The sequence below is a fragment of the Salvelinus namaycush genome, chromosome 27 (genome assembly GCF_016432855.1).
Source record: "Salvelinus namaycush isolate Seneca chromosome 27, SaNama_1.0, whole genome shotgun sequence".
Classification (NCBI taxonomy): domain Eukaryota; kingdom Metazoa; phylum Chordata; class Actinopteri; order Salmoniformes; family Salmonidae; genus Salvelinus; species Salvelinus namaycush.
The window spans coordinates 22,375,242-22,401,365 of NC_052333.1; the positions used below are offsets into that span (position 1 = coordinate 22,375,242).

The window sequence follows — 26,124 nt, forward strand, 5'->3', positions numbered from 1 at the left end:
ATGGAATAGTCGTCAAAAGAGCAAACCCTGCTGATCTGGCACTTTAGGCAGGCTCAATCAAATGCTCAAAACTATTTCAAAGAAAACAAATACCATCTGTACCCATGTCTGGTAAAAGATGGAGCCACTGTTACAGAACGGCCATTTATACCATAATAGCGTTGTCAGTCTCCCAACGTACACAGTCGTCAGTCTGGTATGGGTTTAACATTAGATTCAACCCATCAGTCAGTAGCCACATCATTGATCCAGCAGTAGGCAGCTCCTCTGGAGTCAACTGGTAGTGATCCAGTGAAGTTATTTCTATTGATGGGAAGGGAGCATTAGCCTGAATGAGGCACAATCTGAAATGTCAATATTAAGTTTCATGGACGGATCTTTAATGAGGCTGTGGATGGTGGTGAACAACTACATGCTTTGTTTTGCCTTGCTTGTAAGCTTCTAATAGTGCAATTGTCTTGAATAATGAGAGCCGGGCCACCAGTACAGGACATGGTGAATACTGAACTTTCACATTCTCTGGGTATCTGTAGAATGACTATCTTGACCTTTATTACAATCTAAGATAGTGTGACAACAACAAAACCATTGGTGACAGCTTTAATTGCCTATTGTGTGTTTGTTCATTATTCCTCCAAAGGGAATCCAACTTCATGAATGTGCGTAAGGCCGTTAAGTAGACAAGACCCGTAAGACTTTCAAAAGGAAATGGAAACTACAAAAGGAAAACTACATTTCCCATTTCTCTGGTGATTCCACAGAGTCTGCCAGTAACCCGTCTGGAGAGAAGGTATTAAAACCACAGCTTTTGTTCCACTCGTTCCTCAAACGTTGCTTGTTTCCTGGCTTCACGCTACGTTCTCTGTAAAGTGTCACTTCCTCCTGCTTATTAGCCAGTCCCCCTGTGGCACAGGCAGGCCAGGGACACAGTGACTCAAATAAAGACATTGTTTTAACTAAATCGTTAAGTGCTATACAACATGAGTTCCTTCTTCCCTGTTTTGTGATTGGTAAAGTCAGTGAGTATTCTGTCTGAAGGATGTCTCTCATCCCACGTCCCTGGTGGACCAATTATACCCTCTCTAAAACTCACAAGATGAGTCGAGGGAGAGTCAGTGAAAAAAAATACAATAGATTACTCACTGCTCACTCGAGGGGAATTATTTTGGCTTGAAAAATGAGAGGAATTTTAGACATCAACATTGAGGTTCCGAAATGTTCATCAGGTCACCAATAAAGTAAAATAGATATATTGTCTTTTAGGCCTTCCTTATATGGATGTGAGCCTGGATCCAGCATGTATTTCTAGAACACAGTAAGAACACCCACAGTGTTCCAGGACCCAGGCCAACAGCCACCGTGTTCCAGAACCCAGGCCAACAGCCACAGGGTTCCAGAACCTAAGCCAACAGCCACAGTGAAAACACTGTTTGGCCATCTGCACCTCAGGTCACTTCACTGAAGGTCGTCCAAAGTGCTCTCCTGAATATTTATAGCTAAATATACAGTGTCTACATTGCCCACTGTACTGTAGCCTATAAAACTGTGCCTCATGATCCATGGCAGTCAAAGGAACAGAGACAGTATACTCTTCACTGACTTGCATACACTTTACTACCACATCACAGTGGAGATGTGTGGACTTCGTTATGAATTACATTTCAGAATGCCAAATAGGAGAAATATAATAGTAACATAACGGTTTTTTAAATGGAAAACGCTTGTTAGCCCATTGATATGAGCATTAGAATGTCTGATGTTTGCTGCCAGTGCTCCCCATAGAAAATAATGCAGAAGGTGCAAGTTTCTAATTATGTTTGGCTTGTTTCCTCATTTCATATACATTTGTGATAATTCAAAACAACCAACTGTATGTAACTGATTTAGAGTTTTTGTGAATTATACTGTTAAATTATTCACAGTTTGAAATACCAGTAGCTTACCGTATGTGGAATGTTAAAAATGTTTTTACGATGGTAATCCTTACCTGTTTATCCTAAAATATTGGTGCTAAAATATCCTAAATTAGTGGCTGGTATGCTTGTACGTATTGGAAAGGTGTATTATGTACTGTATCATGTTGTAATAAAGACTGGAACAGATCATTTTTTAGAAAAAGGCTTTTCCTTTCCTTTGTGAGTAATCTTTCTGTGTCCTCTTATAAGTGCTGGTATGAATTGAATTCTCAATTGTTAGGTTTCCTACTTAACCTCTTTGCTCAATGTCTAATACTACCAGCTAATTTACCGGTAGACCCTGCAGGCATATGACAAGTTCATTGCTTCTTTTGAATGTCAATCGCAACTTCTACAGCCCCATTGAAATGAACAGTAATCGCTCAGTTTAAAATGTTCTCCCGTTATCATTTGCATAGCATGCACAATTGGCAGTTCTGTAAAATATCTAACCAATTTTTATTGCTAATCAGAATTGTAATTTTTCTGAAACGATCCGTCGTGCAACTGTTGGTATGTTAGTGTTTTATGGACAACCTATCGCCTATTATTCTAAGGGATGAGGACAAATAGATGCCGTTGAGAGGCGGAGGAGGAGGGGGGTGATTGGAGGGGGAGGAGGAAGAGTAGGGGGATGGGGAGGAGGGGGAAGAGGAGGAGGGGGAAGAGGAGGAGGAGGAGGAGGAGGGTGAGGAGGAGGAGGGGGAGGAGGAAGAGTAGGGGGATGGGGAGGAGGGGGAAGAGGAGGAGGAGGAGGGTGAGGAGGAGGAGGGGGAGGAGGAAGAGTAGGGGGATGGGGTGGAGGGGGAAGAGGAGGAGGAGGAGGAGGAGGGGGAGGAGGAGGAGGGGGAGGAGGAAGAGTAGGGGGATGGGGAGGAGGGGAAAGAGGAGGAGGAGGATGGTGAGGAGGAGGAGGGGGAGGAGGAGGTGGAGGAGGGGGTGGAAGGGGGAGGGGGATGGGAAGTAGGGGGAGGAGGAAGAGGAGGAGGGGGATGGGGAGGAGGAGGAGAAGGCGGAAGAGGGGGAGGAGGTGGAGGAGGGGAATGGGGAGGTGGAGGAAGAGGGGGAGGAGGAGGAGGCTAGTTCTAGCCTGCAGTAGCCCAATCTCCTGTTTCAGCCAAGGGCCAGCAACCTTCTAAAGGTCATATTGACTCAATAAATGAATCTCTGGTGTATAGACTCAGAGAATGGGATGTTGGCTCTCCTCTCTCAGTAACTAGGCAACGGTGGACTGGAAGACCCTGTTGACGTTTGTAACAAAAACTGATCAAACTGGTCCCCAGGAGGTCTTGGTCCATCCCCTGGATGTAACAGCTTCAACAGATAGAACTCTCCAGTGGTAATCATGATGTCACAAAACATCTCTCAAATTGTAATGCTGAAAGTCACAAAGCTGTCAATACATAGTATTTTGGGCCTCCCAGGTGGCGCAGCGGTCTAAGGCATCCAGGGGATGGACCAAGACCTCCAGGGGACCAGTTTGATCAGTTTTTGTTACAAACGTCAGCAGGGTCTTCCAGTCCACCGTTGCCTAGTTACTGAGAGAGGAGAGTCAACATCCCATTCTCTGAGTCTATACACCAGAGGCGTCACTACAGATCCGGGTTCGATCCCGGGCTGTGGCGCAGCCAGCCGCGACTGGGAGACCCATGAGGTGGCACACAATTGGCCCAGTGCCGTCCGGCTTAGGGGAGGGTTTGGCCGGCCGGAAAGTCCTTTTCCCATCGCGTTCCGGTGACTCCTGTGGTGGGCCGGGCGCATGCATTCTGACACGGTAGCCAGGTGTACTGTTTTTCCTTCTGATACATTAGTGTGGCTGGCTTCCGGGTTAAGTGAGGAGTACGGCTTGGCAGGGTCGTGCTTCAGGCGATGCATGGCTCTCGACCTTTGCTTCTCCCGAGTCCATATGGGAGTTGCAGCGATGGGACAAGACTGTAACTATCTATTGGATACCATGAAAAATGCCATGTTATATCTTCCCTGGAGGGCCAATATAAAAAAATGGACGAACGGTTTGTTCTAAAATGCTTCCCTAAAGGTAAAGGTAGCTGTTCACAAAAACAACTCACGGGTCTGATGTGCAATATTTCCCAAACAAAATAGTTTATTACATTGTTAGAAAAAACAACAACAGGGAAACACATGTGTACTCGTACTGTACAACTTCTGTATAACATAGATTATCCTATGTTCAAGTGACTGAATGAAAACATGAACTACCAGTATCTGTCTATGGCTCATCATGGTAGTGGACTTTTGCCGTTATTTACTTGTTCATTGATCAATATTGAAAATGAATGATTCCAAAGCGCAGTTTGAGGTTTTGTTATTTGTGAAAGGCTGAACCTCGTACTGGTCATGGTGCTGGTGAGGACATTTTTTAATGAATTTATTTAAACAAGGAATTAAACAGTACATGAATAGAAGTAAAATACATACAGTATTTTCCTTTGTGTTAGTTGAAAACGTTGCCCTGTTTGTCTACCTGAATCTGTGGGTATGAATGGAACAACATGAATTTAAACAATATGGTCATTTTAGAAGTTTGTGTAATTTGTCTTTGGGACAGCACTTGGGCCATGATGGGCCACTGATCAGTTGAAAGGCTAGCTTAAAATCAATAGCAGCTGTCTTAGAATGCATAACATCAGATAAGCTCTCTGCACAAAAAACGATGCATCAGTCAAAAAGATGAAAAGCTAGAAAAATATCTATACAGTATTCTAAATTACATTTGCCTTGTCTCTGTTTCTCTTTGGTTCTGTGGTGCGATGAGGGAGACATGTGAAGACTCCCATGTATTACCACTCCTGACCTGGGTACCTCACGTCTGTCTTGCTGCTGCTAGAGATGCAATGTGTTCCGAGCTTCTGTTTGTGTTCCTCACGGCCCCTTGCTGTAGCTGGAGGATTTCTTCCCCCCACTCATCATATAGAGAGGTGGGGGACTGCCTATACAGTTTGAGGGGTCACAATACCCTGGGGCTCCTGTAGCCCCCCTGGAACCAGAGGCACCTGGGCTACCATTAACACCGTCTTTACCGGGAGCTCCATCTTTACCGTCCTTCCCGATGCCAGGGACGCCAGCCACACCTGAGAGACAAAGGATGAGGGAGATGATGGCAACAGGTACTAAACAACGCCTCGTCATGTCTATGTGTGACCAACTGGGTTCAAACCCAGGTCTCTTGAGCGACACCAGACTGTGTTAGCCTGCTGAGCTAAAGTATTGACATAAACTTGAGGAGCTAAAGATAAGAATGGGGGGAGGGGTGGTGTTACCTTGTGGGCCTGGCTCGCCTGAACTTCCTGGGATTCCCACTCCGTTTTCTCCCTTATGTCCTGTATCCCCCTTTACACCAGCATCACCTACAGAGAAGAGGAAGACATTTCCTTTCACATGTTGTACATTGACTGTCTGAAATGGGCTATTATCCCCACAGGAGGTATTTATTTGTGTGTTTTTGTTTGTGTGTAGGTGTGTGTGTGCGCGAGTACATGCATGGGTGTGTGTGTGTCAACAAAAGAGATGCAATTAACAGGATTTATCAGAGAGGGACTTTGCTGTGTTGTCTGATTTAGCCCTGGATGTGAAGGCATGACTCAAGACCATCTACAAAGAACAAACTGTACAAACACACTGTACAAGCTCTTTCAGAGCACTAAGCAGGGTTGGGGAGGTTACTTTCTAAATTTAATATGTTACAGATACTAGTTACTTGTCCAAAATTGTAATCAGTAACTTTTGGATTACGAAAACTCAGTAACGTAATCTGATTACATTCAGTTACCTTTAGATTACTTTCCCCTTAAGAGGCATCATAAGAAGACAAAAGCGTATGTTACAAATTGAACCACGTCTACTGCAGGATAAATCAATGTTAAAGTTTACATAGCTGGCCATATATGGATGTTACATATTACTTTATGGGTTGGATATGTAGGCTTCTTCTAACCCATCGCTTTCTACTACATATAATAATACGATTAAATCATCTCTTTACATTAAAAACCAAAGTCTATCAGAATTCCAGTCATTCTAATAAATGTTATACCCTTTGATCTTCAAGAATAGGACTTGGAAATATGGAAGTATAGATTAGCCAAATTGTTTACCTGAGCATAACCCCAAAACTAAGGACTTATTAGCCAGCTCTACTCTGTTGTTTATGATTTTGTTGTCATGGTGAACGGATTAGGCACATTGATTCGAGTTGAAAAATAAATGCTGTGCTCATGGGTTGGCATGCTTTGAGCACTACTGAAAAGTTCTATTTACATGTGAAAAATGAATGCCATATGCTGCATTTGCTATAGGCCTATTGTTTACCTTTATGTTGGTGACACTTTGATATCTTGATAATATGCAGCTGTTTAAAGGGCAAATCCACAGATGAAACAATTACTACTCCCTTCACAGAACAGCGCAAACTGGCTCTCACCAGAATAGAATGAGGAGTGGGAGGCCCCGGTGCACAACTGAGCAAGAGGACAAGTACATTAGAGTGTCTAGTTTGAGAAACAGATGCCTCACAAGTCCTCAACTGGCAGCTTCATTAAATAGTACCCGCAAAACACCAGTCTCAACATCAACAGTGAAGAGGTGACTCCGGGATGATGACCTTCTAGTCAGAGTTGCAAAGTAAAAGCCATATCTCAGCCTGGCCAATAAAAATAAAAGATTAAGATGGGCAAAAGAACACAGACACTGGACAGAGGAACTCATCCTAGAAGGCCAGCATCCCGGAGTCGCCTCTTCACTGTTGACGTTGAGACTGGTGTTTTGCGGGTACTATTTAATGAAGCTGCCAGTTGAGGACTTGTTTGGCATCTGTTTCTCAAACTAGACACTCTAATATACTTGTCCTCTTGCTCAGTTGTGCACCGGGGCCTCCCACTCCTCTTTCTATTCTGGTTTGAGCCAGTTTGCGCTGTTCTGTGACCACAAACTTTTGAACGGTCATGTATATATATATATATATATGTATAAATCCAAAAATGTATGTAGCAACTACATATTGCCCCTTTAAGTCTATCAAAAGTGTGTGAGTTTGAACATGTGTCCATTAGGTCTATGGATGTATTATTTTTATCAGCATGAATTAGAAAGACCCACTTTTATTCTATAGGCTGGGATCCGCACTGTGCAGCTGTTGCAAGAGCGCATTTTTCACTGGCTGTCCGCTGGTTTCAAAAACAATGATTGATAGGCAGCTTAAACTTCTTGAATTCAACCATTATTTGGTTCAAATACAACCATTATTGGGTTCAAATACACATTTAGACTTGTGAACAGCCATCTACAACAACCACAATCCCGTAAAGCTCAAATAGCTAATGAGAGAGCAGCAGTGTGATTCACATCAAAGCGCTAAGTAGATATCAATAATAAGTGATATCCGTATCGCCATAGACTACACCACTGCTGTCGTCCTTACCTCCAAGCGTTTATTCAAGTTGGATAATCTTTGGATACGGACAGCAGTCGCACCATTGGAAGACATAGCTTGGACTGTAGCCTACAAAAGCCTATTCCTGCTCTTTTCCTGCGATCCATAAAACCCATTTGGTGTGTCATCATAGTGGTCTCTAACTTCTGGTCAGACTCGCTCAGGTGGAACAAGTTTAAACGTGCGCCTTTTTTCAATGCTGATTTCAATGTCATTGAGAAAACAGAGAAGTGTCCAAATCTCCTTTCTGAATTAAAAAATCATCCTCGAATTAATCATCTAGTTTTTAAAAGTTTCACTAACATGATTACAATATTTTTGCTGGCAATGTAACAGATTACAGTTACCGTTTTTTTGGTAATCCCTTACATGTAACTGATTAGTTACAAAAAAAATGTAATCCCTTACATATAACGGATAACATGTAATCCTTTATTCCCCAACCCTGGCACTAAGCTACTGTACTGTGGCGGCAATGAACCTGGAGGCCAGACAACGCAGTATTTCTGTAAAATATTTAAATAGGTTTAAATAGAGTGCATCCATCAGTACGGCTGTGGGCCCTCTACAGAAATACACTATAATGGACAAATAGAAGGCCTAAGTATTTGTACTGTGTCTATACTTTTGTGGTTGTAGTTTCTATGTTCTCTACCGTACACAATGAAATGGCCATTTCCAAGATGGCCGAAGTATTCCATTGGAATGATCAGTTCTTTATACATTTCACCTTTATCTAGCAAGTTATTGATATATAATTCCCCCGTTATCTTTGATCATCTTACAATTGGCTCATTCATCCCCCTCCTCTCCCCTGTAACTATTCCCCAGGTCGTTGCTGCAAATGAGAACGTGTTCTCAGTCAACTTACCTGGTAAAATAACGGATAAATAAAATAAAATAAATAAAAAATCTTTGGGTATCCACGTAGTCCTACCTTGTTTTCCAGGTGTGCCTGGTAACCCAAAGTATCCAGGTGGTCCCTTCATTCCCATCAGTCCTCTGGGACCGGCCTCTCCTGCAGTCCCTGCTGGGCCCGGTGGACCTGCGGGGCCCCGCAGTCCTGCCATTCCAGGGGCCCCGATCGCTGCTGGTTTCTTTAGGACCTCTTTCTTAAACTCTGCTAAGTGTTCTAGATGGAGAGAATTTTTCAAATGTCAGTTGAACAAAGCACCCTACATGGCAGTCTGCCTTAAATGATTACAGGTAGGCCCCGTGTGGCTCAGTTGGTAGAGCATGGCGCTTGCAACGCCAGGGTTGTGGGTTCGATTCCCACGGGGGGCCAGTACAAAAAAAGTATGAATGTATGTACTTGTAAGTCGCTCTGGATAAGAGCGTCTGCTAAATGACTTAAATGTAAATGTAATGATTGTTACAGTGTGTAGGCTACACAATATTCACGTACCTTCAACAATTGCTGAGCATACTTCACGAAGTTTGATATCATTCATTTTAGGACCCTATTGGATTTGGAAGGGTGAAAAGTATATTAATTAACACCAGTGTGTATTACAGTTGTCCTTCACTTGCTTGGAAGAGGCCCAGGTTAAAGGTAATTACAGGTAGGCCTCTAGGCCCAGGTTAAAGGTACTTACAGGTAGGCCCCTAGGCCCAGGTTATAGGTAATTACAGGTAGTCCTCTAGGCCCAGGTTAAAGGTAATTACAGGTGGGCCTCTAGGCCCAGGTTAAAGGTAATTACAGGTAGGCCTCTAGGCCCAGGTTAAAGGTAATTACAGGTAGGCCTCTAGGCCCAGGTTAAAGGTACTTACAGGTAAGCCTCTAGGCCCAGGTTAAAACCTGTAAGGCCCAGGTTAAAAGTAATTACAGTTAGGCCTCTAGGCCCAGGTTAAAGGTACTTACAGGTAGGCTTCTAGGCCCAGGTTAAAAGTAATTACAGGTAGGCCTATAGGCCCAGGTTAAAGGTACTTACAGGTAGGCCTCTAGGCCCAGGTGATCCATGTAACCCTCTCTCTCCCTCCAGTCCATTGGCTCCCTGGGGACCGGTCAAACCCTCATGACCCGGCTGCCCTGGTCTACCATTTTCCCCAGTATATCCCCTCATGCCCTTCTCTCCAACCTAGACGTGAGTGGACAACACAACACGACTTAAATGTTAACTGTACACCATACAGCATTCAATTATTCCATCAACCAACCAACCAATCAACCAATTGATTAACCAACCAATCAACCAATCAATTAAACTGTGACATTGTTCTGTACCTCTCCTTTGATTCCAGGAACACCAGAAGGACCCTATAAAACAACAATACTCGACTGAATTAGGACCCTTGTAGTAACTACAAATACAGTGGAATACTAAAGCTAGATCAAATGTATCTCTCAGTAGAACATATACCTGGTCTCCCTTGACTCCAGAATCTCCTGTAAGACCTGGATCACCCTGAGGACAGAGGTAAGATTGTCAATACAGACACTGTATCTTACAAAAGAATACTGTCTCATTGTTCAAATGATATATGGTATTGATGTGAATCCATGGACTTACTTCACTTCCCTTTGGGCCAGTGGGACCAATAGGACCCTAGGAACAAGACACAGGAAATCAGAAGTCATTCAAACACCTTAATCTACAAACTGACAACTATTACTAAAACAATAAACTACTACACATCAGGACTCACTTGGTCTCCCTTGTATCCAGTGTGACCCTTCAGTCCCTTTTCACCAGTGTCACCTTTGTCCCCTTTGTCACCCTGCATGCCTGTATCACCTGTGACCCCCACTGGTCCCTGCTTTCCGGTCTCGCCCTGGGGAGAGTGAAGCAGGATCAATAAGACTCATGGTTATCATTAAAGGTCATCTAATAATTGTGGGTTTAAGGAGTTCAGCTGTCAGCTCATTGTTACAGTCAGATGTAGGGATTGTTATTGATGAGCAGTATGCATGACAATCATAGTTGAATATATGAATAAAAAATGACTACTGTATTGTAGATTTAATAACAGACTATTATAAACTGTTGAAATTGAATAAAATTTAAATAATTGTCAACTTACAGTAGTTCCTTTGTCTCCTGGTTTTCCATCTTCTCCTGCTGGTCCAGTTGCCCCCTAAACAAACAATATAGTATTTTTAAGCATCTTCAGCACCATCAGTAGAATATGGATCCACAATCATGGCTAGCAGTGTTGAGTGATAGTAAACACTTAAGTGTGAAATTTGATACTCACTGTTTTCCCAGGAACTCCGATTGATCCTACTGGTCCGTCAGCTCCTGTGTCACCCTGCACAAAAAGCATACTGTTTACAATAGACAAACACAAGGAATGAAACTGTATCCAAGACACGCACGCACACAGACACACACACATTTTACCTTGGCACCTCCAGCTCCAACCAGCCCCTGCTTTCCTGGGAAACCCTGCAGAAACAACACACAGGATATTCTCAGAATACCGTACGTGTTATTTTTGAGAGCATTACAACATAAGGGATGGACTACTTCCTTGTTGTGTTGTTTCTGTTGATTCTGTTTCCCCTGCTATGACCTCTGACCCGTATAAATGTTTTATTAATCTGGTCTGCAGTGTGGTTTGACTCGAAGGCAACCAACCGCTCTATTGATTTTCATAGCTTTTGCTTTCCTTTTAAGACCAACAAAAGGTAATCTAATTTATAATTATATTCTTAGATTAATTATAATTATTTTATACAAACGTCAAAGATTAATATTAGACTCACTGGAATTCCGACGATACCCCTGATTCCTACAGTCCCAGGAACGCCAGCTCCTCCCTGTTGGAAAGATGACAGGTATGTTCACAGGATAACAGATTGATTTCTTGACAGATCGTGTAAGCCTGGATATATTCTCTTTATTTAAACTGTACTAACTAAGTATACTAAACTATATATACAGTTGAAGTTGGAAGTTTACATACACTTAGGTTGGAGTCATTAAAACTAATTTTCAACCACTCCACAAGTTTCTTGTTAATAAACTATAGTTTTGGCATGTCAGTTAGGACATCTACTTTGTGCATGACACAAGTAATTCTTCCAACAATTGTTTACAGACAGATTATTTCACTTATAATTCACTGTATCACAATTCCAGTGGGTCAGACGTTTACATTCACTAAGTTGACTGTGCCTTTAAATAGCTTGGAAAATTCCAGAAAATTATGTCATGGCTTTAGAAGCTTCTGATAGGCTAATTGACATAATTTGAGTCAATTGGAGGTGTACCTGTGGATGCATTTGAAGGCCTACCTTCAAACTCAGTGCCTCTTTGCTTGACGTCATGAGAAAATCAAAAGAAATCAGCCAAGACCTCAGAAAAAAAATTGTAGACCTCCACAAGTCTGGTTCATCCTTGGGAGCAATTTACAAACACCTGAAGATTCCACGTTCATCTGTCCAAACAATAGTACGCAAGTATAAACAGCATGGGACTACGCAGCCATCTTACCGCTCAGGAAGGAGACGCATTCTGTCTCCTAGAGATGAATGTACTTTGGTGCGAAAAGTGCAAATCTATCCCAGAACAACACCAAAGGACCTTGTGAAGATGCTGGAGCAAACAGGTACAAAAGTATCTATATCCACAGTAAAACAAGTCCTATATCGACATAACCTGAAAGGCCACACAGATAGGAAGAAGCCACTGCTTCAAAACCGGCATAAAAAGCCAGACCACGGTTTGCAACTGCACATGGAGACAAAGATTGTACTTTTTGGATAAATGTCCTCTGGTCTGATGAAACAAAAATAGAACTGTTTGGCCATAATGACCATCGTTATGTTTGGAGGAAAAGGGGGATGCTTGCAAGCCGAAGAACACCATCCCAACCATGAAGCACGGGGGTGGCAGCATCATGTTGTAGGGGTGCTTTGCTGCAGGAGGGACTGGTGTACTTCACAAAATAGATGGCATCATGAGGCAGGGAAATTATGTGGATATATTGAAAATGTGTTGGCAGAACTGAAAAAGCTTGTGCGAGCAAGGAGGCCTGCAAACCTGACTCAGTTACACCAGCTTTGTCAGGAGGAATGGGCCAAAATTCACCCAACTTATTGTGGGAAGCTTGTGGAAGGCTACCCAAAACTTAAGACCCAAGTTAAACAATTTAAAGGCAATGCTACCAAATACTAATAGAGTGTATGTAAACTTCTGACCCACTGGGAATGTGATGAAAGAAATAAAGCTGAAATAAATAATTGTCTCTACTATTATTCTTACATTCCACATTCTTAAAATAAAGTGGTGATCCAAACTGACCTAAGACAGGACAATTCTACTCGGGTCAAATGTCAGCAATTGTGATAAACTGAGTTTAAATGTATTTGGTTAAGGTGTATGTAAACTTCCGACTTCAACTGTATGTACAGTAAGTAGCCATAAAACGTAGACTGACCTTAGCTCCATCCACTCCAGGGAGTCCATCCATGCCGTCTGCCCCAGGAGTACCCTGTAATCACAGTTCATCATTGACCACAACAACAACAACAGCAACAAAACCTCAGTGTCATAATCACACTCATAAAAAATAAGCGATGTTACACAATATGAATTGTTCAGGTCAATCTAACTATACAACTAACACTACAAACGGATCCTGCATCCATCTGATGACTTATTAGTAAGGAAATAAGTTCAATTTATGTCGTATTGTTTGTTTACTCACAGTGTCTCCCTTTGCACCAACAGGACCCTGATCTCCCTGAGGACCGATGGCTCCCTGAGAAACGCCCATGCAATTAACCATGCAACAATTTAGGTGAACAGAAAGGCTTGGAACAAAACCATATTTAGAAAGCCCAGTAAAAACACTAGAGATACTGTAGAAGAGAGGAGATACTCACATCATCACCTTTTTCTCCCTCCAGACCCTGACGTCCACGAATGCCCTCCATACCCTAACAGAAAACAAGTAGTCACTACAGAACATAATGTCAGACATTTTGGAAAACACCGTTCAGTCCTAGGTAATGTCAACCACAGTCTGTCCTCCAGTCAATGATTGAAAATGGCAGTTATAATTGACTGAGTTGATTAAATGAGTAGTGCTTACAGGAGAACCCGGTGGTCCGGTGGGTCCTGGGATGCCGTTGAAACCAGGGGGACCCTGAGAGGAGGAGAGAACATGGATAGTGAGTTTTAGACCCTAAACACTAAAGTAGAACATTTACAAGACTTGTAGTAAATATTGTTTTAATTAAACCCTTACCCTGTCTCCTTTATCTCCAGAACTACCAGGAAAACCAACACTACCTCTTTGTCCCTGGAATGCATTACAGATGTGAAAATGTATTATATTTAATAGGATTCACAGTGATGCACAGCAAAAACAATAAACAGTTATAAATGGCTGGTTGTACGACCAATTTGACTTGAAGCAAAAAATCTTATGTATCATCTCTGAATGTGCATTTTTTGCTTTAGGCAGAAATCCTATGTAACGTTATAGTGTGCTCAAAATACCCATTTCCATTAGAGGCAGAAATGTCGGCATTCTCATGACCTATGTTCTGCTTGGAACAGGAGAAAATAGGTGTAGAAAATACAAAACAAGCGACTGGGATTTTCGATATCAGACAGTGAAGTAGAATGTCAGCCTGTATGTGTTGGTATATTTCAGAGCAAGGACGGTTCTTACATCATCTCCCATCTTGCCTGTTAGGCCCTGCACCCCAGATGGTCCTGGCTCACCCTGTGGATTAGCAACATAGGAAAAACACAAATACTCACATCTAGCGATTTGTGTGCTTGAATAATCACCCTAAGCACCCAATGTACTTAAGCGCATTGTCAAACATCACACTTTTTCACTAAACATTAGAATTGATTGCTTGTCATACCTTTTGTCCAGCTTCCCCTGCAGCTCCATTGTCACCTGGTAATCCCTTGTGTCCCTGGAGATGACATAACAATCCAGTTCAGACTGAATAGCATCAACTACCAGAAGCTCACATTGGTGGTTCATACAGTGATTTTCCTCCCACAATGTAAAGCGCTTTGAGCGTCTGGATAAGTCATACATCAATCCATTCAATGATCAGTTACTGGTATCAGAGAAAACCAATGGCCACAATGGTGTGAATAATGATACGGGATCTGGTGCCCAAAGCCAGGTATGTATTTCATTCAGTGTCTGTCACTAAGATTCCTCACCTTCATCCCTGATAGCCCTGGGTTTCCCTGTGGTCCAGCTGGACAGGCAGCAGGGCACTGCCGACAAACGTAGACAGACACAGATATTACATTATCACTACACCTGCAGGGGGGCTCACTTCCTCGATAGCCACTGACTGAAGAACAATATAGCTACCAATGTTCCACATGCAGATTTGTCAGAATGAAATGGCAGCAACAACAACAATGTCTAAGGGAAGTGTGAATTAAGCTGAAGTGTAGTTATTACAACAACAGCAGACCCAGTGAAAGTTGGTTTAACCCTGAGAAAGATGATAAAAAGAGACTCACATCATCCCCACTCCCCTCAGCTTTTCCAGCCCCAGGTGGCCCCTTAAAAACAACAGAGTGAGTGACACAGTACATATCTCTATGGAGTGACATCTAAAACAGAGTGTAGATGTCCACAAACACTACAGCACAGATCTCCAGTGTTTGAGGCTGTGCAATCAGTGTCCATTAATGCAGAAGTGATACTGATTATCACTCTGCGTCAGGGTTAAGATGCCACCCTAAAAGTCGCAGAGAACTCTTATGACAATATTGATCAAATGAATAATTAGGTTAATTAATGAGAAAGACCAAAGAGACAAAGCCACAGAGAGGAACATCGGTCAAGACTCCAAGTCGGAAAAACAGAGGTCAATTCACACAGGATACAGATGTTGAATTCACCAATTTCAGGTTAGATCCAGAAGTTAGAGGTTAGTATCAGTACTTACCACAGGTCCAGGTGGTCCTGGTAGACCAGCGGGACCAGGGAGACCCAGACCCCCTCTAGGCCCAGGGGGACCCTGATAACAATATGGACTGTTACAGTTAGACATGAAACACACAGAGAATGTCCTACTAGACACTGAAAAGTCTGACATATCAGTAATGTATGTTACAAAATCGTCCACAGACTATCAAAAGGAACAATGAAGTGCACTATGACTGCTACGACACGTAATGCAGAATTCCTAACATATCCTGTATGTTTTTATTGCTGGATGTGTTCTGTTTAACCAGTCATTACTATAGTCATTACTATGTGATCCTTATTTGAACACTGACCTCAGGCCCAATGTTCCCATCGTCTCCTGGAGTTCCTGCTTTCCCAGGCGGGCCCTGTAGGGAGCGACATACTCAAGTTATGTGATTATTCTATAGCAGGGCTCGATTAAAATACTGTATGCTGTCTTAATGCTGTTTAGAACACGGGGTGAAGAGGATGTGAAGATGTTGAAGGGGTGGTAGTACATACGGGGGGTCCAACTGTCTCAGGGCCCTGGGAAATGAGAGAAAAAGTGATCAGCTACGTCATGTTATTTAGCTATAGAAAATAAGTGGACTGACATGTTCCATGGCTTGACGGCGATAAATATCAGCAAAATGTTCCCATTAATATATAATGATCTAAATATAGTGAATACTTACGGGAGAGCCTGCTGGTCCAGGAAAACCTTGAAGTCCCTGTTATTAGACACAGAACAGTATAATATTAGTTAACATTGTCCCTGCTGTTAAAGTTATTAGCAACATATTGTTTCTTTAGTAGGTTCCGGGAAGAAAAATAACTCACTCTCTCGCCCACAGGTCCTCTTGGGCCCATTGAACCAGGCACTCCCTTCATTAAAAAGAGGAGAAATCATTGATCTACAAACTAAAACATTCTCTCTCCCTTAGTTTGAATTCTAATAATATCAGTTGAGTGGTGGAAAGATGCTGTAAACGGATCAATGGCCAAAGCTAATACACAAGGTGATAGAGAACAACCCTGTCTTGCTCCACAAGGCAAAATAGAGACTGTGTGGTACAGGTAGTGTGTGTGGTACAGGCTGAGTGTGTGACAGGTAGTGTGTGTGGTACAGGTAGTGTGTGTGGTACAGGCTGAGTGTGTGACAGGTAGTGTGTGTGGTACAAGCTGAGTGTGTGACAGGTAGGGTGTGTGGTACAGGTTGAGTGTGGTACAGGTAGTGTGTGTGGTACAGGTTGAGTGTGGTACAGGTTGAGTGTGGTACAGGTAGTGTGTGTGGTACAGGTAGTGTGTGTGGTACAGGTTGAGTGTGTGGTACAGGTAGTGTGTGGTACAGGTAGTGTGTGTGGTACAGGTAGTGTGTGTGGTACAGGTTGAGTGTGTGGTACAGGTAGTGTGTGGTACAGGTAGTGTGTGTGGTACAGGTTGAGTGTGGTACAGGTAGTGTGTGTGGTACAGGTAGTGTGTGTGGTACAAGTTGAGTGTGTGACAGGTAGTGTGTGTGGTACAGGTTGAGTGGGTGACAGGTAGTGTGTGTGGTACAGGTTGTGTGTGTGGTACAGGTTGAGTGTGGTACAGGTTGAGTGTGGTACAGGTAGTGTTGAGTGGATGACAGGCCATGTGTGTTGTGTGTGGTACAGTAGGAAGTAGTGATACTTACAGAAGCTCCTGGTAAGCCAGACAGGCCTCTCTGTCCAGGCAAACCGATCTCCCCCTGGTCACCTTTGGCCCCCTGAGTTACAGACACAACAGACGGCTGAGTTACAGACACAACCAAAGCCACACATAGCAGACACAACAAAAGCTAAGTATTGCTCTGTACACAAAGAAATCTGACAAACAGCTTTATTATCCATCTGCATTGCTCGTCACCGTTGCTAAGATACACCGTGGCTGTGCCGGTCAGCGTTAAACTTAATCAATGAAAGATGTGCAATTTTCATCAGGACAGACAGAATGAGAGATAAGGGGAAGGCAGGGTGGAGGAGAGAACACTGATCTATTTTTGCAGCTAAATTGATTGTAAGTAATGACATAGGTTGAGCTGCAGGATGGAAACAAAGAGTTAAATACATACTTAGAGAATGAAACACATTTAATAATATGGCATATCCTACTTACAGTAGTGCCAGCACTGCCAGGTGAACCTGGAAGGCCCTGCAAGTAAAAAGAAAGACATTGGTTATCCGTTCTAGTCATTGAGAATAGAGAATCAAGAAAAGTGTTTACTGTCTGTCGAAGATGCAGTTTGAGGCAATATCCAGCATGGTAAATGACATAATGCGATGGTTCATTTTTCATTCTATATGTAGTTTGGATGGGGTGGATAGACTTACATCTCTCCCGTCTCTGCCGTCCTCTCCGTGTGGCCCCCGGGGCCCCTCAGGGCCAGTGGGACCAAGAGGGCCAGGGACAGGCTTGGGGTCAGGCTGGAGGGTGAAGAGACAACACAGTCGATGAGTACATGACAAGGACTGAAGGCCACTCTGAGGGGAGTGAAGAAAAGTCTTACTCCAGCCAGAGTTTGATTGGACCACTAAGGTAACAAAGCATCGAGTCAATCAGACAACAGAGCATTGAGGTAGATTATTTGCCCCAAAAACACCAAGAAAAAAGAAGGTAGAAAAGATAAATACCTCAGCATTGGCATACATCTGAAGAAGCAAGAAAAATGAGAAACATGTAGAGTTAGTGAAGAAGTCACACCACCTTCACCCAAAGTGTCAGGAGAAGCTAAAGCACCTGTCTAAAAACAATAGCTGTGAGCAGAATCATATAGGCTCTATCTATGGCTCTGGCTGTGAGCATATCATGCTGTCATTGACATACAGAACCCCATAGTAAACCTATAGTCCCTGTAGTATTACAGTCCCCCTGTACCATTTTAGTGTTGGCGTACTGAAAAGATACTGCTGTACGCAGAAAAGTTACCCTCAAAGCTAGAGGGAATAGACCATTGTCAAATTGATAGACATATTTGCATCATAAAGACAGACGGGAGATTTTTATTCTGCAGTCTATGGGACAATAGGACTCTGCCCACTCATAACAGCATGTACTCTAATCTACAATTCTGACCCGAGGAGTCAGACTTGAATATGCTGCCAAAATGGAACCACTTTATGAAATGTGTCTAGTCCAAATTGAGAGTGAGAGCTGCCAGTATTCTCTCAGTATAAATGAAGTGCTTATTTGACATATTTATTGTAGTCATGGCACTCCTACAATGGTAGAACAGGCCATCCTATCTCTTCACAATTTTGCAGGTGCAGATTCACAGAAGCCAGTTAGTGAAAGTTATGTTGCTGGTCAATATGAACCTAAAACCAAAGCAAGTAAAGACCACGTGGAGCCAAGGTCGTTGTTGTTACCTCTATGGCAGGCAGCTCCTGGCAGTTCTCTCTATTGGCTCTCTTTGGGTCGCAATGGATCAGCATCCACTGGAGTTCAAACTAGAATGAGACAATGGCCTGAGATTGATCATTTAACATAGCATAGAATAGCATGGCATGGTTTAACATAACGTAACCTAACATTTTTCAACTTCAATCAAATATTGGGGAACCAATACCAATACCTTCTCAACCTTAGCCTGATCCCAGATCTGTTTGTGCGGTCTTGCCAACTCATATGGTTATTGTCATCCCAAACAATGACCACAACTGTTGGCAATACAGCACAAACCAATCTGGGACCAGGCTATCCCTGCCCCACTCACCACAACAGAAGCATCAGCGTCAACGTCCAGCCTCCCAATAAGTGTATCTCCCTCGGTGTTGACGGGGCCTTTCCCCTTGATGGGCTTCTTGTCCACGGGCTGACAGTCCACATACAGGGTGACCTGGTCTCTCTCCACCCCAATCATCATCTGTAAGGATATGCTATAGGGTTACTGTTGTTGATCCTCAGGGGCCATCGTAGTTCATGTCATTGGGAGACTGATCGCTAAATAAACACGTTTTTAAAATGCTAATTTGGTAATCAGTCACTAAATACATTGTACCAGGTGTAGGGTTGCACATTTCCAGTAACATTCTCAAAATTCCCTGTTTATTCCTTCCTGATTCCAGGAATCTTCCATCTGGGATTTCTGAAAAAATTGGGCATTTTTGATAGTTACTAGATTTTGCAATGTGAACCAGGAGTACCATCAGTCAATCCATCACCTTGTGCCACTTGGTGTTGAACAACACAGAGAGCCCTGGGAAGGTGACGGTCTGCAGGTTGCCATCCTGGCCCATCAGGAAGTACTCCAGCGCTTGCTGGTCTCCATTTAGCCTGAGCCCCGCCTGCTTCCGTCCGTCCTCGTCCACTACCTGCCACACGTTCCACACCTTGTTCACCGTGTTCTTTATCATACGGAATGTGACCATGACGGAGTACTCGTCAGGGAAACCCCGGGGGAAATTGAGCCTGGGTGGAGAAGAACAGAAGATGAAAATTAAGATAAATATGGGTGAGAGAGGGAGGAGAAGAGGAAAGGGTTGATACATGAAGGAGTCCTCAACAGGGAAGCCCCTAGGGAAGTTCATCCTCAGTGGGAGAAGGATGGATGGACAGAAGAAAGGGTTAAAACGCATCTTTACAAAATCGTCATTTGAATCATTCTCATAAAGAATGCAGTTTAGTTAGAGTCATAGAGAAGAGGGCACCGAGAGCGACGTTTCGCAGTGGGTAAAAAAAAGCAGCTTTCCATCACACACAGTTTGGTTCTATGATTTCAGATCTCTAACGTTGGCTATTGTCAAAGACACTCACCATCACAAAGCAGAGGTAAAACTGCTGCAGGCCACGATCACAAAGCATCACACACAGTGCTTAATTTGCCGTCCAGCTCCTCACGCCCACCATAACATTATGAATGGAGACATCAATCAAACCCTAACACTTTTATGTTAAAGCTCTCCATCCTTCACTCCTTTCTCTCTCTCTATCCTCCATCTCTCCCTGTCTCTAATGCATGATGCATTCATAACTCAACAGTTACAATTACTCCAAAGGAACAAGGAGGCCCTTTATTTCCACATCAAACCCTTCTGTTTTAAACAGAAGCAGAGCCCCAGTGGCTCTGATCAACAGATCAACCAATCAGTCGACCCGTCTCTGTTTCTAACATGCAGATTGCTCTCCAGTCTCTCCAGTCCGAAACCTCTAGGCTGGTATTCATTAAGTGTCTCAGATGCTGATCTCAGATCAGGGCCCCTCCAGTCAAATCATTATTATCTCAAAGGGAAAACTGATCCTAGAGCAGCACTCCTACTTAAAGATTTAGGAATACGAGCCCTGGGGTTTTAACTAGCCATGCCAAGGGCTCCATAGGTGGTGCCTTTATGGACAGGAGCTGCAGAGCTGCAGTCGGCTTGTAAATAGATCAAGATAAGGCAATAAAAAAGGAGTTTCCTGTAACCCTATAAAACAAATGAAGACCACTCTAACGTTCCTGCTGTGTGCCTGTGTGTGTGTGTGTGTGTGTGTGTGTGTGTGTGTGTGTGTGTGTGTGTGTGTGTGTGTGTGTGTGTGTATGTGTGTGTGTGTGTGTGTGTGTGTGTGTGTGTGTGTGTGTGTGTGTGTGTGTGTGTGTGTGTGTGTGTGTGTGTGTGTGTGTGTGTGTGTGTGTGTGTTAAGTGCACCTTGGGAGAAAGTCTCTCACAGCCTAGGCCAAAGTTTGAAGTGTGTTGTGTTGTAGGCCTCTATCCCCTGCAGTGGTAAGGGAACGGGTATCGGAAAGGAACCCTTCTGACGACAGACTTCAAAGCCCAGACAGACTGGCCACTGGATGCCGAGGGATACATGTTTTTGTGATTACCGTCACGTTGTCCTGAGTGGCATGAGGCAGGCTGGGAGGTGTCAGTATGTTACACAACAGAATGTGTAAACAGGCCCGCTACAGGTCATTAGCCAGACCAGACCAGACCACCAGTGAAACACCGGAAGACAGCTTATGTAAAAAAGGGTAACCACCTGACAACAACTTCTAGCCTACTGAGCAATGTGCAAACGGTCTAAGCTGAAAATGGCAAATTGTGTAGTGGTTTTAGATCAAACAAATGACAGGGTACAGTACCAGTCTAGAGGATCCCCACACATTCACTGCTTGATCTAGGCAAGACACACACCCAAACACAAACACAAACACAAACACACATACACACAGTCTTTCTTCACACAGGAAGCTGCTCAGTCTCTTTTGATTCCCAGAATCCTTTATGAGCACAGACATGAACAGGAGAGTAAAACTACAACTAAGAATGCAGCATAATGAAATATGTCTCTCTGTGTTTCCGGGAGGAGATATTTCATGGTTACAGTGGGGGGTGGGGGTGGGGGTGGGGGTTACCCCCTTGTCACCAAGAAATGCCAAATAGGTTCAGACATGTTGTTCTCTGCCAATTACAAGCTGTTTCCCAGTGTGATAACACCTGTCAGGAACCTATAATAATACCACACCTGCATCAACCCAGGGGAAAGCATTTATTTGTGTGTGTGTGTGTGTGTGTGTGTGTGTGTGTGTGTGTGTGTGTGTGTGTGTGTGTGTGTGTGTGTGTGTGTGTGTGTGTGTGTGTGTGTGTGTGTGTGTGTGTGTGTGTGTGTTTAGCGATTATATGTGTGTTGCTCTTTCTGGTTTCTTCATTCTTTCTTTACCTGATAGGTATTGAAAGCTGGCCTCCCTTATCAAGCCATAATAATACAACACCTGCATCGACAAGCTCCGGCATTTTCTTTTTCTGTTTTTCCTTACCTGGTAGGAATCTGGAAGTTGGCCTCCTTATCGAGGCGGTATGCCACCTGGAGAGGAGTGGAGCCCTCCACCTTCCTCACCCCCTTCAGAGGAATAACATCCAACTGGAACTGGGTGATCAGATCGAACCCTAAACGAGAGGTAAACTGATTTCCAGATGTGTCCTGTATCGTTCTGAATAAATGACACGTGACATTACTGTACATATATAGTCATTCTGGTGAAGTATACGTTATATACTGTGTTCCAGGAGTAGAAAAAGAAACAATGCATCTGATTGACAGGTACTGGACTTCTTTGTATCCTACACATGGTGTTATAAAAGTGTAAAGGCATATTTCTGGTTCACATTCTAGTTTGCAACAAGTCACGTGAAGTGGACATTTTGGAATTTCGGTGTTGTCGCACTTTACTATGTTCAACGGTTTATTCTTATTTCATACTCTGTATAAAACACTGGGTGCAGTGATACTACTAGCATATTATTATAATTAGTTGTTCTCTTGCCTGGGCTGGCAACACATAGTACAACATGTTCTTTGAAGGCAGCTAGTACATCTGTTCCTACCAGAGCGCTGGTACACAATTAACATCTTGCTGAGCTAGAATTGTTCCTACTAAAATCTTTCAGGCTTCAGCGGAATATTTTATGTGGCTCATTTGAAACCTAAAGGTGTCTCAAGTCATTACGCATTTAGACAGCCCAGCCCAATTCACTAAGCAATCACAGCAGCTAACTTAATTGTGACATTCTGTATTTTGCTTCCTTATGGATTTCTGAAAACCGAGGCTGGTGGTTTTCTGGTCATTTAAAATGTAAGTCTTTGCTGTCTGGCGAAGAGAAAAACCACAGGGACTATAGTGTTGAACTACTGCTCCATACGGAGTCCCTTCTGACCTGGTGTCTTGAAGAGAGGTGAGACTAGGCTACAGAAAGACATCTCATTAATACTGGCTCAGAGCTCCTGCGATATCTTGTAGTGTATGAGACAACGTTGAGATATGTAGTATGTCTTCCCATGCAGGTCTCCTTTGATTACATCATAAACTATATCCACATCTCATGGTGTAGGGCAAGCAAGCTGTGGCCAAAGTCAGACCGCAGTGGAAGCAAATTGTTGCTGTGTCCAACCAGGCATGAAGACGACTAAGTTAGTACGCATATTCACATAGTCAATATTTCTAAAAGACAACATATGATTGTTAGTATCTAGCGTATACTTTACCTGGAAGGTCATCTTGTCCATTTCTCATGGGAGGGCAGACAGCTGTGTCCCCATCTAACCTGTTGAGATCTAACTCTGACGGAAAACACACAGGGGAAGCAGCTTGGTTAGGATGTTTCTGTTCACAGCATCAACCAGACACCAAATCACAATTCACAGTGCCATCTTCAAGGGAAAGCACCGGGAGATCGATCACAGGTGATAAAACAAGGTAAGAATGCCAATTCACATTATGCTCATGATCCACACTGGATGCATTTTTAATGTTGGTTATTCTTAAAGCTGCAGCGTCTGTATTTCTCAAGTTAATTACACAAGCACAAACTGAACAGCGTGTGTATTGTATTGAAAACAATGGACACATACTTTGACTTCTACACCTGCATTGCTTGCTGTTTGGGGTTTTAGGCTGGGTTTCTGTACAGCACTTTGAGATATCAGCTGATGTAAGAAGGGCTATATAAATACATTTGATTTGATTTGATTTGATGTGCTTTAACTATGTCAGTGTGGGATGACAGAGGTAATGTTGATGAATGTTGTAGTGTGACTGTGCCATGTTGCCTTACATACACTGTAACGTCTGTAAAGTGACTAAAGAAGGTCAGACCGACAGGTAATAGCTCTTCTTTGTTAATTTATGAATCTTCCTGTCAGTTATTGAGATGTCCCCCTGGGGGCGAATGTAAGAAGCCAAGAGTCATCAATCACACTATTGTGCTATTGTGTTTTTCTTGTGTGATTGAATGACCTATAATATTAGTATTGTGTCTTTAGTCTTTGTTAATTTAATATAGCCTACATATCTGTCTGGGATTCTAAATTGTTAACTGTCATTGGATGCGATTCACTGCAAAAAAGAGCTGATGTAATGTAACTGAAACCTGAGGTGATTTTTTACATTTCCTTCTCAACTAAAACCTTAAGTGAACCTTGAAACTTGAAACAACGACAGCGGAAACATTTGATGATGTTTCTTTAAAGAGCCTTGCTCTACTGTAGCAGTAACATCTCAACGTGAAGCTACTAAAGTACTCAAGAATCAGAAAACAAATCTCCTAGCCTCCTCCTCCTGTTTGATATGAGGATGAAAATGCATTGCATGGGGAAACTAGGAAACAAAGATCTGGAAGTAATGAAACAGCACTGGGTGCCGGAGTACCTCTAGCCTCTACTCCCAGTCAACAACCTGAGTCAGCTCATTTGGATGTGCAGACTGTGGAGGCAACACATCTGGAAGCCCCTATCAACTCCACCGTAACTGCTGAGTGGAGGGGATACTTTGGGGAGATGGTATTTATCCTGTGTGTGTAGTGGCCATAAACACTTCTCTAACTGTGCAGTGTGGGCTGTAAGGAGTTAACGGCTCTCTCTCCAAAACCAGGGTATGTGTCCCAAATGGCACCCTATTCCATATATAGTGCACTACTTTTGACCAGATCCCTATAGGCTCTGGTCAAAAGTAGTGCACTATAATGGGAATAGGATGTCACTTTGGATACAACCCAAGTGTTTTAGCCGCCTAGTCATTACGCTAAATGAGCAGGAGATTGAGATGGACTTCAGCTCAGCTCTTACAGTACAACACCGCCGTTACGTGTGACTGAGAGCTATGATGATGACTAGTGGATGTAAGCAGACCATTTCCAAAAGGAAAGGAATCTAGCTACCTATTAGACCACACATCATGTGCTTGTACTGCGAAAGCAAACCGTGCTATAAGATGGCATTCACATTACACGTAATAAGAATAACCATTAGGTTTGTTTTCTGCATTAGATATTCCCCCAAGTCTGAAATGTATTTGTTTTGATGTTGAAAAACACCCATAATGTAGATATATGTGCTATTGTATCTCTCTGACAGCTTGGAAGAGAGGCTTATACAGATGTAGAATCTTAATTTGAGCCAGTTTGCTACAGAAGGAAAATCATGTGAATTATTATGTGGATTATAATTAATATATTTTTTTTTGTAGGGCTTGAGACATTTTTCACTAGGGATAACCAAGTCTGACATTTTTAAGTGGAAACTACAAACTTTAGAAGCCTTTGTAAACATCATATACACTAAAACTTTGCATTTCCTGCTATGCAAAAAATGTACGCAACAACAGGATGATCAAATTAAGATACGGCATCTGTAACAATTAAGAAACAAGAGATTATCTGAATTAATCTACAGACTAGTACAGTAGGCTACACTATGTCTGCTATTTCTGTCTTCATAATAGATTTGCAATTGTAATAAATGGAATGACCTGTGATAGTATTCTGAAACAATTTGTGTGTTTTGATACCAAAAAGAAAGTTAATTATCCATATCAAAGTAGTTGTGCAAGCAAACACCACATCCCAGTAGTACACCGTTATGAGGAAGTGATGTTCCCATCATGACCCTGAAGGCTTCTGAGTAACTTACGGCTGAGGGCAGGAGAGAGTAGCAGAGAGAGGAGGGCCATGCAGGTAGAGGAGTACAGCAACATTGCTGGGTGCCATGGTCGCTTCCTGAGGGAAGAGAGAAAGAGACAAAGAGAAAGGGAGAGAGAGAGATGGCGAAAGAGAGAGAGAGAGAAAGAGAGAGAAAGAGGACAGCTGGGTCAGTGATCTGATGTCTTCATACATGTCTTTGGCCTAAATTGATAAAGCTTTAGAGTACCGACACATTAAAAGAGATTAAAACTAACGTAGACACATCAATATTATCTGACAGAAGTAACATACAGTATGTGACGTACTGATCATTACTGTATCAATGACTACAATTAGTTTGATAGATGAAGATCTTATGATAACACAAACACAGAAACCCACGCATTTCTCCTTTGACAGGTAATGGGGGAAACTGTGTCATGAG

The 26,124-nt window shown here is 42.9% G+C and overlaps 1 protein-coding gene across 1 annotated transcript; it reads right to left on the reverse strand.

Annotated features, from left to right (window-relative positions):
* Nucleotides 1-4,838: 4,838 nt before the first annotated feature.
* Nucleotides 4,839-25,753, reverse strand: LOC120022292 (collagen alpha-1(IX) chain-like). The gene is made up of 37 exons (XM_038966194.1): nucleotides 25,690-25,753; nucleotides 23,269-23,343; nucleotides 22,043-22,172; nucleotides 19,470-19,716; nucleotides 19,022-19,171; nucleotides 18,675-18,755; nucleotides 17,940-17,957; nucleotides 17,640-17,732; nucleotides 17,425-17,460; nucleotides 16,964-17,035; nucleotides 16,129-16,173; nucleotides 15,984-16,019; nucleotides 15,811-15,834; nucleotides 15,621-15,674; nucleotides 15,287-15,358; nucleotides 14,856-14,897; nucleotides 14,544-14,600; nucleotides 14,231-14,284; nucleotides 14,029-14,082; nucleotides 13,600-13,653; nucleotides 13,444-13,497; nucleotides 13,235-13,288; nucleotides 13,057-13,110; nucleotides 12,787-12,840; nucleotides 11,111-11,164; nucleotides 10,746-10,790; nucleotides 10,600-10,653; nucleotides 10,426-10,479; nucleotides 10,051-10,176; nucleotides 9,915-9,950; nucleotides 9,765-9,809; nucleotides 9,629-9,661; nucleotides 9,336-9,482; nucleotides 8,810-8,864; nucleotides 8,342-8,536; nucleotides 5,237-5,323; nucleotides 4,839-5,047 (listed from the first exon to the last, which is right to left on the reverse strand). The coding sequence occupies exons 1-37, from the start codon at nucleotides 25,751-25,753 to the stop codon at nucleotides 4,839-4,841; spliced, it is 2,814 nt and encodes a 937-aa protein (XP_038822122.1).
* Nucleotides 25,754-26,124: the final 371 nt, after the last annotated feature.